Below are 15,724 nucleotides of genomic sequence, written 5' to 3' on the forward strand. Positions count from 1 at the left end.
GGAGCCAGTGTACAGCCACAAAATTACAATGGGGAGACAGAAGGCCCATGGCTACTTGCAGACTGAATCCTCCTGGGAGTGGACAGCTAGCTTCAAATGCAAACAACAGGACCAAGCATTGAGCATGAAAACCTTGTTTATAATGCGGAAACTGTACTTCAAAATTACCTCATGTGGTGGAAACGCTGCTATGTATGAGCCATTGTTTATAAGTTTACGGATACCTGCAAAGAGAAGAAAAGGACAGTTATTGAGTTAGTTTCAATGAAACATTTCTTCTGAAGGAACATAAATATACGGGGAACAATGAATCAATTAAAAAGTTTAAGAGAACTCAAATGACTTCCATAGCCACATCACCTATGAGGACAGTGAGATTGTGAAAAAAACCTGATACTGCATCTAGTTATGTCCTTATGATACTAGTAAATGAAGATTTGCAAGTTGCCACATGGTTTTACTTTACTATATCATAAAATATTGGGCATTTAACCCATTTAGTTAGGATCATGTGACCCAGAAGCAACTTTTTGTTTTTCTCCAAATAACAAAGTTGGTCAAGAAAGAAGACAAATTCTATATCCCACCCAGTCCCCGTCCCCTACCAAAAAAAAAAAAAAAAAAAAATCTCAAAAGGATATTGATATCGAGAAATACTTAACTGTATAATACCAAACCAAAAAGATATAAATAGCAATATGAGACACTTATTAAAATCTCCTCCCTCTCAATGAGGGTAGAGTGAAATGGACACTCTCATATACTCCTGGTAAGAACAGATACTGAGTGAGCAACTGTTGTTGCAATATTATTTATATCAGTAAAGAATTAGAAATAATTACATATACGAAACTGATAAATCATTTAATTTTTATAGTACAATCAATTAAAATAGGTACATAGTAAATAATAGTGATTTGATGAATTTTATTATGGAATATTGTACAGCTATTTATAATAATGTTTTCAAAGAGTAATTAAGGGCTTGAGAAAATATTCATAATGGTAATTTTTTAAAAACCTGAAAATTATAAATGCTAAAACATCTAATTTATATGTACATCTAATTTATATGTACACACATAAATTTATATACACATATATATAAACTTAAAAATGTATAAATGAGAATTGCAGTTAGGAATAATATAATAATATAATAATAATGTAATATATTATATTATATTATAAATAATATCATTATTATATTATATTATATTATATATTATATATTATATATTATATATAATATGTTATATATTATATTATATTATATATTATATATAATATATAATATGTTATATATTATATTATATTATATTATAAATAATATTATTATTTATATTATTTATATTATTTATATTATATTATTATAATATATTTATATTATATTAAATATAATATAATAATAATATAGTACTAACATTTAGACACATTTTCAATTTATATTCTGGATTTCATTATTTTCAGTTCCCTTTTTTTTTTTTTTTTTTTTGAGACATTGTCTTACTCTGTCACCCAGGCTGGAGTGCAGTGGCATGATCTTGGCACACTGCAACCTCCGCCTCCTGGGTTCAAGTGATTCTCTTGCCTCAGCCTCTCTAGTAGCTGGAATTACAGTCACCCACCATTGCGCCTGGCTAATTTTTGTATTTTTAGTAGAGACGGGTTTCACCATGTTGGCCAGGCTGGTCTTGAACTCCTGACCTCACGTGATCGAGCCACCTCGGCCTCCCAAAGTGCTGGGATTACAGGCTTGAGCCACTGCACCCAGCCTATTTTTAGTTCCTTAAAAATTACTTACTAAATTTATTTCTTTATTTTTGGTGAAGTTTAGGTATATGAGTTAACTGTTTTGAATGCTCAGTAATAAATAAATTATTAATCAGAAGAACAACAGTCTGAAGGTTTTTCTTTAAAAAGTGGCTGTCGGCCAGGCGCGGTGGCTCACACCTGTAATCCCAGCACTTTGGGAGGCTGAGGTGGGTGGATCACCAGGTCAGGAGATCGAGACCATCCTGGCTAACACAGTGAAACCCCGTCTCTACTAAAAAATACAAAAAATCAGCTGGGCGTGGTAGAGGGCACCTGTAGTCCCAGCTACTCGGGAGGCTGAGGCAGGAGAATGGTATGAACCCGGGAGGTGGAGCTTGCAGTGAGCCGAGATGGTGCCACTGCACTCCAGCCTGGGCGACAGAGTGAGACTCCATCTCAAAAAAGAAAAAAAAAAAAAAGTGGCTGTCTTGAAACATAGTGTATTTTACTTATATAGCACTCAATATTAATAAAATCAGTAGAGACTGATACAAGTTTTTGCTGGCTGTCAACTTTTTATTTTCAAGGCTTTTAGGATGCGACTAACATTTGATCCCTTCAAGCATCTTTTATTTGTCACCCTTATAATTAAAAGTATATCTTGTTTGTTACCTATTGCTTTCTGCTCAGCTCTATGTAAATTTTGCAATTTTATTTACTTTTTCTAGGTGAAACATTCTCAAGTTTATTTTGTATTATACATGTTGTAGCATACTGCTAAACAATTAAACAACAAAGAAATTTAGAAAATTAAAATTAGCTATTATTTCACCTTCCAGAGGTAACCTCTAAAAAGTTTCTTACATATTCTTCTAGAGTTTTTGTCTTTTTATGTATGTGGGTTTAAGAAATGAAATTACATGAGACATATAGTTTGTGGATATCTTTTGGAGTTGATAAATAACGAACTCATAACCAATTTACAATCTCCCTGAGTATAGGGCTTATGTCATGTACTTTGTAAAACAGATGCTTGAAATTTTTATGTTAAAATAAGAGTAAATAAATGTCACATAACTTTTAATGAATGTACTACATGGACACAGCCTAATTTATTTTTCAGTCCCTAAGCACGGACATGTAAGGTATTTCCAGGTAATTCTATTACAAACAAGCCCATGATGAACAAATTTCTGCATATTTTGTCATTCAAAAGTCTGATTATTTGAGGGGGATAAATTTCAAGAAATAATATTTCTGTTTCAAAGTGTTTGCACATTTCACATTTTGATATCTATGAACCAAATATGCTCAAAAAAGTTTTTTTGTTTGTTTTATTAAAAGGCTGAAAAATGGAATGTTTATAGAGTGTGTGTTCAATATGTCATACACATCTATTTAATGAATTAAAGCAAAGCTACAGCTATTAAAAAAACAATAATTTGGGTATAAATAGTAACAGCAAGTTCTACTCTGTTATTAACTAATGTTCTTACCCACTTTTGATATTCCATTTTCATATTTGGTGCGTTCCAGCATGTGATAGACTATTCTGCTTCGAGTAGCATTGCTGAAGAAGGTGTCTTTATTATTTATTATGAAGCTGTTAAGATGAGGGGATTGGTTTAATATTCAAAGCAGAACACAGAATCCAGCAATAGTTACAAGTTCCATTAAAGCTAATGCATATGAAGCACAGTAAATCAGAAGGGAAATAATTCTCTTTAAAAAAAATTGACAGAGAAAAATAATTCATAAATAATACAAGACATTATCAAATATTCACTTTGTTATCTAATTTCAGTTTATAAGGAACTCTAAGTGTTCCTATTTCTTATTTCACCTGGAACAAGGAGAGAATAGATAGCCCATTGGCTCCCATACATTTTATACTACCTTAAGCAATGTATTTCCAAATAGAACACATCAAAAATTGATGTTACCCCCCATACCATGCTTTCCAATGCAGCTTATCTTGTTTTCAGAGCCTTAACAATGAAAAATCATCCTACCTTTCCCTTGATGCTCTATTGTTGTCCCCATGGGAAGAGTAGCAATGAAGAACCATTTGAAAGCCAATGATGTAAGAGCAGAAGCATGAGCTCAAGAGGAATGGAAGGGTCTGTTTCAGTATTTACTTTATAGCATGCTGGGAACCTCGAAAAAATGGAAGTGTCCTGGGTCTTGCTCAACTTCTGACACTTTCTGTTTCTAGTTACTCTATCTATGTGAGTGATAAATCACCATTGTGTCAAGCACGTAGTCCTGAATTAGTAGGTCTTCTATGATAGTTGCTTCATCTACACTCTTCGTATTCAAACAGGTGGCAAACTGTGTAACTTTTCTGACTAAACTGTCTCTCTCCAGCTTTTGTTCCAGGTCTCATTGCCTCTTGCCTAGATTACGAGTAGAACATCCTCCTAACTTGCCATGCATTTTCCCACCTGACTTTTACTGCACAGCTCTGATTCTTAGAGCACTCCCTTACTTTTAGTGTGCCAACACCTTTCCTCTACAAGCATCATTAAATTTCTTATTTTCCTCCAAGGCTCTTGGTACTCGCATTCCAACCTACTCTTCAGTCTTATGTCTTCAGTTTTATATGTCTAACAGCTCTGTCTTCATTTATCCAATCATCTGTCAATTTGTATAATTATTAGGTTGGTGCAAATGTAATTACAGTTTTTGCCATTAAAAGTAATGTTGTACCAACATAATATTATCACCTTAAAATCCCATGCTTCTTTTCCTTTAGATTTTGCTCTGTTTCTTCTTCTCTCCCCATGCCACTCCATATTTTTACCTGACAAAAAGAGCTATTTCCTTTGAAAAGGCATCCCAGATCCTCTCCTTTGGATGTGCTGCTCTTTCTCTTACAAAATGTGCATTTTATTTCCGTCTTTCTTAATACACTGACTTTACTCTGCATCGTTTAAGTTAATATGCACATGTGTCTATTTTGTTAGACTCTGAATTCCTCCAGTATTCTTATCTCTGTACTTGGATGTACCAAATTCAGGGTCCTGTTAATTGTAGGTAGGAGAAGGAATGTCCAGCTGCCTCTTTCACCATTAAATTGATTCAGCATTCCCTCAACAAGTAATTTTTAAGCAGATCAATTCAATTTTTCATGGAGTTACATTATAGAGAGATGAAATAGCTGATGCATAAGTAAAAAGTAAATAACATAATTTCAGATAATTTCTATGAAGAAAAATGAAACTGTATACTGGGATAGAAAATGACTGGGACAAGGGCACTTTAGGTCACATTTTCAGAGCCGGTCTCTCAGAGGTGGTGATGTTTGAGTGGGAGCTGAATGACAGGAACGACTATGCCATATGAAGATTTGGGGCAGAGCATGGCAAACAATGAGAACAGCAAGAAGAAAGACTGAGTTAGGACTAAGCTTGAGCTTTCAACAGATGGAACCAAGGCTTGTATGGCTGGAGTGAGTAAATGGTGAAAAAAAAATGCAGAAGATGGAGTGATAGTGCTGGGCAGTAACTATGGCATCTATGCCCACATAGTAAATAATAAGAAATTTGAATTTTATTGGAAGTACAAATGGGAAACTGTTTCAGAGTCTTAAGCAAGGTGGTTGTATGATGTGGCTGATATTTTCCAAAGATTACTCTGGTTTCAGGGTTTAAAAAAAAGAGTAGAATGTTTTTCATCTGGTGTATCACCGATCCTTAAAGGTCCTGAAAAAGTGCAGCAAAAAGCTGAAAAAGCTTCCGTGAAACTTTCAGCTCTCTCTAAAGCCAACAGTCATTTGGAATTTTACTCCTTCTGCCACTACAATATCATTGGAATTAGAAAGCATGCTTCTAGTTACACCTCCAAGAATAAGTAATGAGATAAATAGGCTAAGGGGAAAAGGAGGGTTTCCCATTGACTGATGGCTATGTTACATGTTTGGTGGTCTGGAATTCTGTTTCATCCACCCTTTCAATTTCCTCCATCCCAGAATATAGCTCAATTCAGAATGGCCTATAGCAAAGTAGGCCCTATAGCTATAGTCCTTCAATACATCATGCCTTTTCCTATCTTTATGTTTACCCCAGTTAATTATAAATTTACATTTTTGTCTGCGCCTTTAGACTGGGTGTACCATGAAGATAGAAACTGTGTCATAATTTCCTTTATATACACAACCTGTGTGATGTAGAAACACAATAAATACTAGTTGAATGAAAACATGAATAAATAAACAGGTATGTATGTAGGTAGGTAGATGGAGATAGAGTAATGCAACAAATCTCTTTAAAAATTATCATTCATTTTAGTTTAATAAGATTGAACTAAAATAGATAGCTTAATTAATAAATATATGTTAATTGAAGCAATTATAATTATAATTTATTTATTACAGCAATCTATTACTCAAACATGCTAGTTAACAGTAATCCTATTATTATTAACATTATTGTTATTTTAACTGAGTCACTACTACAGTAATTATTTTTAAAGTGTTAGAAACTAGACTACCATTCCATAGGTCTACAATTAATTATTCACTACTGAATGTCTCTAAATCATCAAATTGATAATGAATTAATAACATTCACTTAGTGTTGTTTATAAGTTAAGTGTGTATTTTAATACAATGATAAGTTCTCTGACGTATTTGGTAAACAATGGAAATGGTCCCAGGTGTTTTTATTCTATAAACAAGCCCCACCAAGGTATAAAGGTAGGCAGTATGAAAAAAGAGGGGAACTCACTGGTGAATCCGCGCACGGCTGAAGGGGCCAGTATAGCAGTCTGACTCCTCTAGGTCTGGAAAAGCTGACTTGTCAAGAACCATTGGGTTTTGGGCCATCCAGTTTTTGATTCTTCTAAAATAAGTTTGCATCCTGGAATGAAGTCACATTTGAGAACGAGATTAGGTTGTATTCCAAAGCTGTGACTACCTTCCACTACAATTCTCTTAAGTACTAAAGAAACTTCTCCGAAAAGAGATACACAAACCTACACACACCACACGTACACATGCATTGCTTCTGTTCCCACACAAAAGAAGAAAACAGCAAAACAAACCAAATCTTGCAGTTGTTTAAACTCTTTCAGGACAACTATGTTATCCTCATGAAAAAATAAAATAATTGTGGAAAAGATTTCAGCAACAGGATACACAAAGATGGTGGTAGGAAAGAGATTTTTTTTTTCTTTGAGACAGAGTCTCGCTCTGTCACCAGGCTGGAGTCCAGTGGTGCAATCTTGGCTCACTGCAACCTCCACGTCCCAGGTTCAAGCGATTCTCCTGCCTCAGCCTCCCAAGTAGCTGGGAGTATAGGCGCACGCCGCTAAGTCCAGCTAATTTTTTTATTTTTATTTTTTTTGGTAGAGACGAGGCTTCACCATGTTGGCCAGGAAGGTCTTGATCTCCTGACCTCAAAATCCACCCGCCTCAGCCTCCCAAAGTGCTGGGATTATAGGCATGAGCCACTGCGCCCAGCCAGAAAGAGAGTTTTTTTTTTTTTTTTTTTTTAAAGCAGCAAAATATATTTATTAAAACGGTATGTGTATACATGTAGATAGATAGATAGATAGATAGATAGATAGATAGATAGATAGATAGATAGATAATTACTCCCTGCTTTTTTTTTTAAAACAAACAGCTTTGTGGCTCTAGAAAAGTGGAAACTGAAAACAAATAAATAACTGTGACACATTCAGTGGCACTGGAAGTCGTAAGTGCGGTAGACAGCAAAATTTTAAAGTCAAGCAAAACTGAGTTATAATATATTGCACTGTGCTAACCACATAAACTTGTACAAGTTATTTAACTTCTTGCCTCAGTTTCCTCACTCATAAAATAAAAGTAATGCTGACCTTACTGGAGAGTTGCAAATTGGTATTTTATTCCAGACTTGGTAATTAACAATGTGGAACACTGAGGCAAAAAGCCTTTGCAGGACTTTTAAGATTCTCACAGGCATAGAAATAACTTGATTATCTTGTTAAAATGCAGATACTAATTCATAGGCCTGGGATGGGGACTGAGATTCCACATTTCTACATAGCTGCTAACGGACACTCATGTTGCTAACCCCTGACTATACTTTGAGTAATGGGTTTAGCATAGACACCTGGCATATATCATTTGGACACTGTTTGGGAAATCTGACATCAGGATACTTTGGCTCTAGCTTTAGATTACACTCATAAACTAGTTCTATTATGGCATATATACTGATTGAAATCAGATTTATTTCACAAAGAAAATAGAAACAGAAGAAAGCTATTGACTCCAGAGATGGACTCTGAAAGTCTAAATTCAGAGTTACTATAATAATAGCTGTGTTTAATAACACATTTGCAATATTTACACACCATGAGTTTCTATCTGGGGAAATTTTTGGCTTCTTCTGCAATAGTAAGTCCAAGTAGCAGGATAGAATATTCTCCTAGAAGAGTGTTAAATACAACACACCTCAATATTTCTTTGGTCAACTCTGCTTGGACTTCAGAAAAAAAATTAGTATAGCAATGGGCAGGCAGCAAATATTGTATCTCAGGAATTATTTCATTCACGTCTATTATGGTAATATTGCCATGTATAATTTGAAATAATAATCAAATCCTAATGCAAGATTTAGTATGTGAAAGTCTAGATTTTTCCTTTGCCAAGTAAGGTTATCATTTACTTATCAAATCATTTTTGATTTTGGAAGAACCAAAACATTTTCTTTCTAGCCTAAAATAATAAATACATAGTATTTGAGGTGTTCACTTTGCTTCTTCTCATTACAAAGACAGCCTTTAAAATAATAAAATATCACCTCATTGGAGAGGTTGATGTATAGACATGTAGAAAACATTGAATAGACTGCACAGAAATTACTCAAGCTTTTTAAATTTAGCATAGTTGATAAAAAGCAATGGGGTAGGAGTTGGAAGATGAGTGTTCTAGTGCTGAATTTGCTGGTCACTGAAATTGGGCTAAACATTTCTAATCTTTGAGCTTCAGGTTCCTCATTTCTAAAGACAGAGAGTAATTCCATCTGTTCTCCTTCATTAGGAGGCTAGCAGATCAAATAAAAGGAAGCATTCTAATTACACTTAGAAAATGCTGACAGGCTACAGCACCCAAGGCTCTAGTAGCTCTGACAACATCATAAACAAAGTACGTATAAATGTGAATTTTAAATAGTTTTAAAATAAATAGAATAAAAGGGTTTTCAGACCATCATTTGTGATGTTAACAGAAAACAAACAATATTATCACTTTAGATTTTCACATACACTTCCTGTGAAGGAACGGGTAAATGGAGTCTAATAGTGAAATATGGTTGGCCTAAATTTGAATACCAGGATGCAAGGATCTAGCTTATTAATTTCTTTGACCCTCACTAAGTTTTGCTTCTCTTAATTGAAAAGAAATATTTTGAGAATTAAATAAATATTGTCTGACACCACAGGGCACAGAACATAGTAAGTACTCAATACATGTTTATAATAATAATGATATATGATTTATACTACTAAAAGTACCATCACCACGCCACCAATGTAATCTAATACATTATCTACACTCTACTAAACCTTTATTGTGTTGGACATCTTGCAAACTCAAGATATCACGGCACAATGCAAAAATAGACCTTTAGGTTTATTTGCTACAATCTGGGAAAACCTAAGATAATTCTTTGAAAATTGAAAACAAGTCTGGATTAAAGGGTCAAAGGAACTTGACTGAAGCACAAACTCTGCCAAACCAGCTGTGAAAGCAGGGCATGGGGTGTGTGAGTGGGGATGATAAGGGAGTCTTCTTTTTGTTTTCCGATCTGCAAAACTGGCTACTCTGTTCTGCTTCCCTTGCAGAGTCATTTTTAAGATGGTTTAATAATTGAATGTGAAAACACTTTGTGAATAAAAAATAAATTGCAGTGATAATAAAACCAACAACATCCTCTCAACCTGCTGAAGAAGTGATGATTCTCAAAAGCTGGACAATTGCCTGTACATTATTTATCCCCTAATATGTACCGGTCAAAACTAAGCATGTGAGGAAAATACCTTTTCCACTTCAAGAAAAGAAAAGCACAGGTGAAACTAAATGGCCACGTTTGATTTCAATTTTCCACTTTTCAAACTGTCTACAGATTGAGTTTACAAATTTTGTAATCTTTTTCAGTTTAATGTTACATAATTTTATAGACTTCTTTTCTATTTATTCCCTACCCCTCCCACGTGAATTCACAAAGACATAGAATAGAGAATTACTTATTGCAAGTAAAATGAAAAGTGGTGGGCTATAGTAAGGTTCAACATATTTTAATAATCATTTGGAATAAATGATAACTGAATTTTCATTTTATGAACTTACACAGAAAATAAGAAACATAAAAGATAAAACAAGTAATGACATATAATAGTGTTCATTTTTCTAGTTTACTTTTAAATTTGACCAAAACAGAGAAAAGAACATTTTTTACATTATTAAAAATGTTTCTTTAGGATTTAGCGTATGCATTTGTCATGATAGCTTTATATAAACAGACATTTGTTCCAATTTTAATATACAGAATATATACTTCCCCAAGTCTCCAAAGGAAAGATTCTCGTTAACAGAAAACCCACTAACTATATAGTAGCAAAGTCTCACTAATTCTATAGTAGCAAACTGAAGCAAATCTAGAGATTTTATCAGCCATCCAACAATAAGCAGGTATATGCAGAGCAAAGACAAGAAAAACCTGCAGTTGTAAACTTGCAAATTGTAATATTCCAATGCCTAATTTTATTAGCAAAAATGACTGGAAATTTGCTACATAGAACAGGACCAAATACACACATGGGAAATGAGAGCTCATTCCAAATTAGAATACGTTAACCTGACAGAAGAATGTGACTTAGTTGAAGAGCATCATTAATTTAAAGAGGAAAAGCTATTTCAGTGCTAATTTCTTTAATATTCATTTAATTTCAAGTTTTCCCCATAATTTACTTTTCTTGTCACTCAACACTGCCACGCCTAAAATTAATGCTTAAAAGAGACCAACATTTTCCCATTCTGATTTCTAAAGTTTGCAATTACATTCAATTTTATTTGGTAAAGAAACTAGATTTATTGAATCATTTCCTAAAATGGTCTGGTATTCACATCATACAGTTCTAGCTTTTTTGTTATTCTGATTTGTAACATACATCCTTCAACATCATTTAATGGAGCATACTCTACCACATTCACATGCTTTATCTTTGTTAACTGGTTCTTTGGCAAGGTGCAGAAAACGGCCAAGGGTAAGAGGCTTTTTATTTGAGCATTCATTAAATGGGAGCTGATTTCTTCCAGTTAAATAGTGACAAGAAGATTCAGACGGAAGAGTTCCTTCTGTCTCAGGGTCGTGGTTTGATTAACTCCTTTTCCATAGTTATTCTTACCACAATAGGTAAAGAGCTAATGTTTTGAGGTAAAGCTCTTCAAAAGTTCATTTTCAATACTAGGATAAGAGAGGTACCTTCCGGGGTTAGATTAAGAGTGGGTCTGCAATTCAAAAGATGGTACATGGCCTTGGTAAAGCACCTCATCTCTCTGAACACTAGTCTTTACCACTTCTTTCAAATGAGAGAACTGGACTGAATGATACAGAAGGTCTTTGTTTGGTTTATTGTTCTGTTACAGTGGGTCATCATTTAACCATTGATCCTGGTCTTATAACTATTTTTAAAATTAAAATATCATAACATGTGAACTTGCAATTAAAGTCCTCCTTCCATAACATTATAACATGGGAAGATTCCAAGAATGGCAATGGTAAATTGTAACAAAAAGAGTATCAGATTTTAAATGTTATTCAATTTGGCATAAGTCATTTTGGAAATCTCTTCAACAAATCAATAGAATTTTTCTTCCTACAATTTACAACTGCTGATATGGGGAATCAAATATCTTCTTATTTTTTTCAAAATGACAAATTGGTTATAAAGAAATGATTCATCACCCACCAACCTGCCCATTGATTTGCTCCTCCCGTCAGTGTAATAGCATTTTTTCCTGAAAAAATAATAGAAAACAGCTGAGGAAAGCCACAGGAAAATAAAGTGATACGAGTGAGTGACAACATTCAATCATATTGAGCATTTCTATACCCCAAGTTCCGTATGCTTAAGAAACTTAAGATGTTTGAAATAACCCAGCATACTATGAGGAATATCAACCTTACATTGTTTTAATTTCAGAATCTAAGATACTAATAACAAAGACACTCTAATAAATCAACAGACCACTTTTGAAAAAACAGAATTATTTTAAATTCTATTTATTGAAAGTCTGTCTTCTGTCACTCAATTTATACTAATTGAATTATTTTCTTACATTTTATATAAGGTCATCCATCCATCCATCCCTCCTTCCATTTTTCCATCCATCCATCTATAGATCCATTTAATACGTATATAATAAATACTTCTGATTTGCTAAGGAGTGTAAGTTATAACCACCAAAACTTTAGAGAAAAAAGAGGTAGGATCAGTTTGTGCCTTCAAGAAGCTTCCTTGATAGTTGAGGTGAGAAGTCATCAGTTAAAATAAAATGTGAAAATGCAAGAATGGAAATACCCAGGAAAGGGAGCTCAATTAGTTTTTACAGGTGGAGGACGAAGGACACAGGGATGTTGTCCCAGAGGATATGTCACCTGTATTGAATCTCGAAGCATGAATGGGAGTAGTCTTTTGGGTAAAGAGGTTACACATGACATTCTAGACAAAGGTAGCAGCAGCATATGAGATTGTTATTGGGACAAAACCAAGTATTATAAGATTTAGATAACTGCAACCAATTTGGTAATAGCTAGAATATATACTAAAAGTTGAGGATCCTGATAAAAGAGTGGAGGATGGTAAACAAGGCACAGATGATAACGGGCCTTAACAGCTAATGCTAAGGTTTTTGGATGAAAAGCAAAGGGGAAGATATTGAGTGTTTTAAGTAGAGGTATAGCATTTCTTAGACAAACTAAAAATTAAGGTGACAAAATTAATTCATCTCTTAAATAATTTTCTCTACATGCTCATGTTGGAGCTCAGGAATCTGATATTCTCGCTCTTCTAAAATACCTCTTTATCCCCATCACTAAAATTCATTTCAGAGGATCAGTAAACTCCTCTATGATGTGGAACCTAGAAAGCAGGGTTAATAGGACAACTGATATTTAGCCCTAAGTATGTTATTAGCTGCTTAGAAAACTTGAAAACGTTTGGAGATACCATATTTCATTGCAGTCCCTTTCATTGCAAACTTTTGGAGATACCATATTTCACTGAAGTCATATTGCCAGAAAATAATTTTAAAGTTGTGCCTGCCATATTCCAACACTAACTTCAAATATGGAACATTGAAGCTTGTTACATCTATCCTAAACTCACACTTTAAATACTTCTCTATTTTTTTCAAACATACACAAAAGCCTGTGTGCGTACTTCACTCAATTCTTACTGGACTGTAAACTCATCTTTTCTTCAGAACCACCCCTACATATATTGTCTTGCACTATTTTCCCTGATGTAACATACCTTTTCACTGATGGTCAACGAATAAATGAATGAGCCTTTAATTCACAGTTGCATTTAACTCTTTCAGTGCCAGAGAGTATTTTTTCATTTAATAAACACTTACTAAATATAGTATTTTTTTCAAAAAAAACTACAAATGTGGAAATTGGTATAAAATAATTTCCAGCATCAAACAAATCCAGGGGCATCATTAAAAGGAGATAATGTTTACAACTGTAATTATCAGGAGTGGATATGGTTAGGAATATTATAAAAGAATATGGAGAGGGTTGGTTGGCATTTGAACTAAACACTACTCTCTGTCTTTATTGATGGTAGTCTGAATATTTCTTTTAAACAATTAAAAAACTTTGAGAAAATGCTTTAGGAGAAATAAAGAAAATGGAGAAAGTCATACAAGATGAATATAAATGCTTTTTAGAACACTTATATGGTAAGAACAAATAAAAATGAAAAATAATAGACTTAATTCTCCCTGTTGAAAACGAAAGAGACTTCTCCTCCCTTTCTCTTCTGAGAGCATTAACTTAAGAAAACTTGCCATTATAAGTACTTTCTCCTCTCTTTGAAATGTATATGAATTCTTCAGAAAATGCGATGGGCCTTTTGTCAGGATTTAGAGGCCGTCTTTTTAAAATGTAAACATGAAGGGAGATAGCAGTCCCCTGACAGTTTCTGTGAGAGGTAGGAGCTTAACTTTGGCGGATGCCTTGCGCCAAGTTGCAGAACTACCTCCTGTCCAAAAGATATGAGAGGTTTTATTTCTCTTCCGTATGAAGCTAATTAACAGCCCAATTACCAGGTGAATCTATGATGAACTATGAGTGATGATACGGTTTGGCTTTGTGTTTCCACTCAAACACAAAGAGATTGATACGGTTTGGCTTTGTGTTTCCACCCAAATCTCATCGCGCAGTGTAATCACCAGGTGTTGAGGAGGGAGGTGATTGGATCATGGGAGCAGTTTCCCATGCTGTTCTCATGATAGTGAGTGAGTTCTCACGAGATCTGAGGGTTTTATAAGTGTTCGGAAGTTCCTTCTTCATTTCTTCTCTCTCCTGCCACCTTGTGGAAAAGGTGCTTGCTTCCCTTTCCACCATGATTGTTAAGCTTTCCGAGGCCTTTCCAGACATGCAGAATTGTGAGTCAATTAAACCATTTCCGTTTACAAATTACCCAGTCTCATGGAAGTTCTTTATGGCAGTATGAAAACGGACTAATATAGGGCTAGTTATTGTTTATTTTGAGAACATGCTTGCAATAGGTTGTATTTGTTTGGCTATATTAAAAAACTGAGATTTCCCTCTGTCTTTACAAATTTTAGTGAATTGACTATGACACATTCTGGTTTAATGTTTATTCAATAACGAAATGGTTTTCTTCCTTTTCTATCTTTGTGGAGAGGTTTTCTGGGTGGGGGAAATTTTGTTTTTGTATTTTCAATATACCGCATATCTTTGATCCAGGAAGCAAACAACAACCTGTAATTCTCCTTAATTCTTCTGTATAAATGAATGTGCAGGGCCAAATCCTTTTCTACCTATGATCTTCCATCCTGTAATTTAGTAACTGCCTACTGTTCATGTACAGTGCTTTATTTTTCCCTTAATTTTTCATTTGAAAGGTTCTGCTGTTTTATACCTTGTGTCAAGGCTGCAGTCATCTATCTACCTATTACAACAATCACTTCATATTATAAGTAAATGATTGTCTCAACCACTGTTACCAGCCAGAGTTCAACACAGTCAATGGCTGCATGTGGAGATGCCTGTGGGGCTAAGTGAGGAGGACAATTAAATGAGTGAAACCCTGACCCCCATGCTCCTATCTATTTTATAGATTAGCTTCCGTTTAGATTTTATATTTCATATTATTTTTGCATAAAAAGTGATCTAAGTTTAACCCCAATTATGATAAAAATGATTGCTCTTAATTTTTGTTGTTGTTGTTGTTTGTTTGTTTGTTTTGAGACAGAGTCTCGCTCTGTCGCCCAGGCTGGAGTGCAGTGGCGCGATCTCGGCTCACTGCAAGCTCAGCCTCCCAGGTTCACTCCAATCTCCTGCCTCAGCCTCCCGAGTAGCTGGGACTACAGGCGCCTGCCACTACCCCCGGCTAATTTTTTGTATATTTTTTAGAGACGGGGTTTCACCGTGTTAGCCAGGATGGTCTCCATCTCCTGACCTCGTGATCCACCCGCCTCGGCCTCCCAAAGTGCTGGGATTACAGGCGTGAGCCAACGTGCCCGGCCGCTCTTAATGTTTTACAAATATAGCCCCAAATTTGCTTTGTTTAAAATATTTGTGGGAGAAAGAGCTTGACAAAACATGTGAGGTTGGCCCTATCTGGGCACTCTATCTGAGAAGCCGCAGGATGACTGAATTATCTTAAAATGTGCTGAACTCTCTTATGTGTGAGAGGTAAGCATGAATAGGAATCAGCTTTGGAT

General features: G+C 34.7%; 1 protein-coding gene across 1 annotated transcript in view; it reads right to left on the reverse strand.

Moving 5' to 3' along the window:
* The window catches only part of ANO3 (anoctamin 3), a 327,529-nt gene that overhangs the window by 118,006 nt on the left and 193,799 nt on the right, over nucleotides 1–15,724 (reverse strand). Inside the window, exons 7-10 of the mRNA XM_054440329.2 lie at nucleotides 11,717–11,761; nucleotides 6,483–6,614; nucleotides 3,252–3,358; nucleotides 169–224 (exon numbers count right to left, since the gene is read on the reverse strand). Of these exons, the coding sequence (XP_054296304.1) occupies nucleotides 169–224; nucleotides 3,252–3,358; nucleotides 6,483–6,614; nucleotides 11,717–11,761 (340 nt within the window). The remainder of the gene's footprint in view (nucleotides 1–168; nucleotides 225–3,251; nucleotides 3,359–6,482; nucleotides 6,615–11,716; nucleotides 11,762–15,724) is intronic.

The sequence above is a fragment of the Pongo pygmaeus genome, chromosome 9 (genome assembly GCF_028885625.2).
Source record: "Pongo pygmaeus isolate AG05252 chromosome 9, NHGRI_mPonPyg2-v2.0_pri, whole genome shotgun sequence".
Lineage (NCBI taxonomy): Eukaryota > Metazoa > Chordata > Mammalia > Primates > Hominidae > Pongo > Pongo pygmaeus.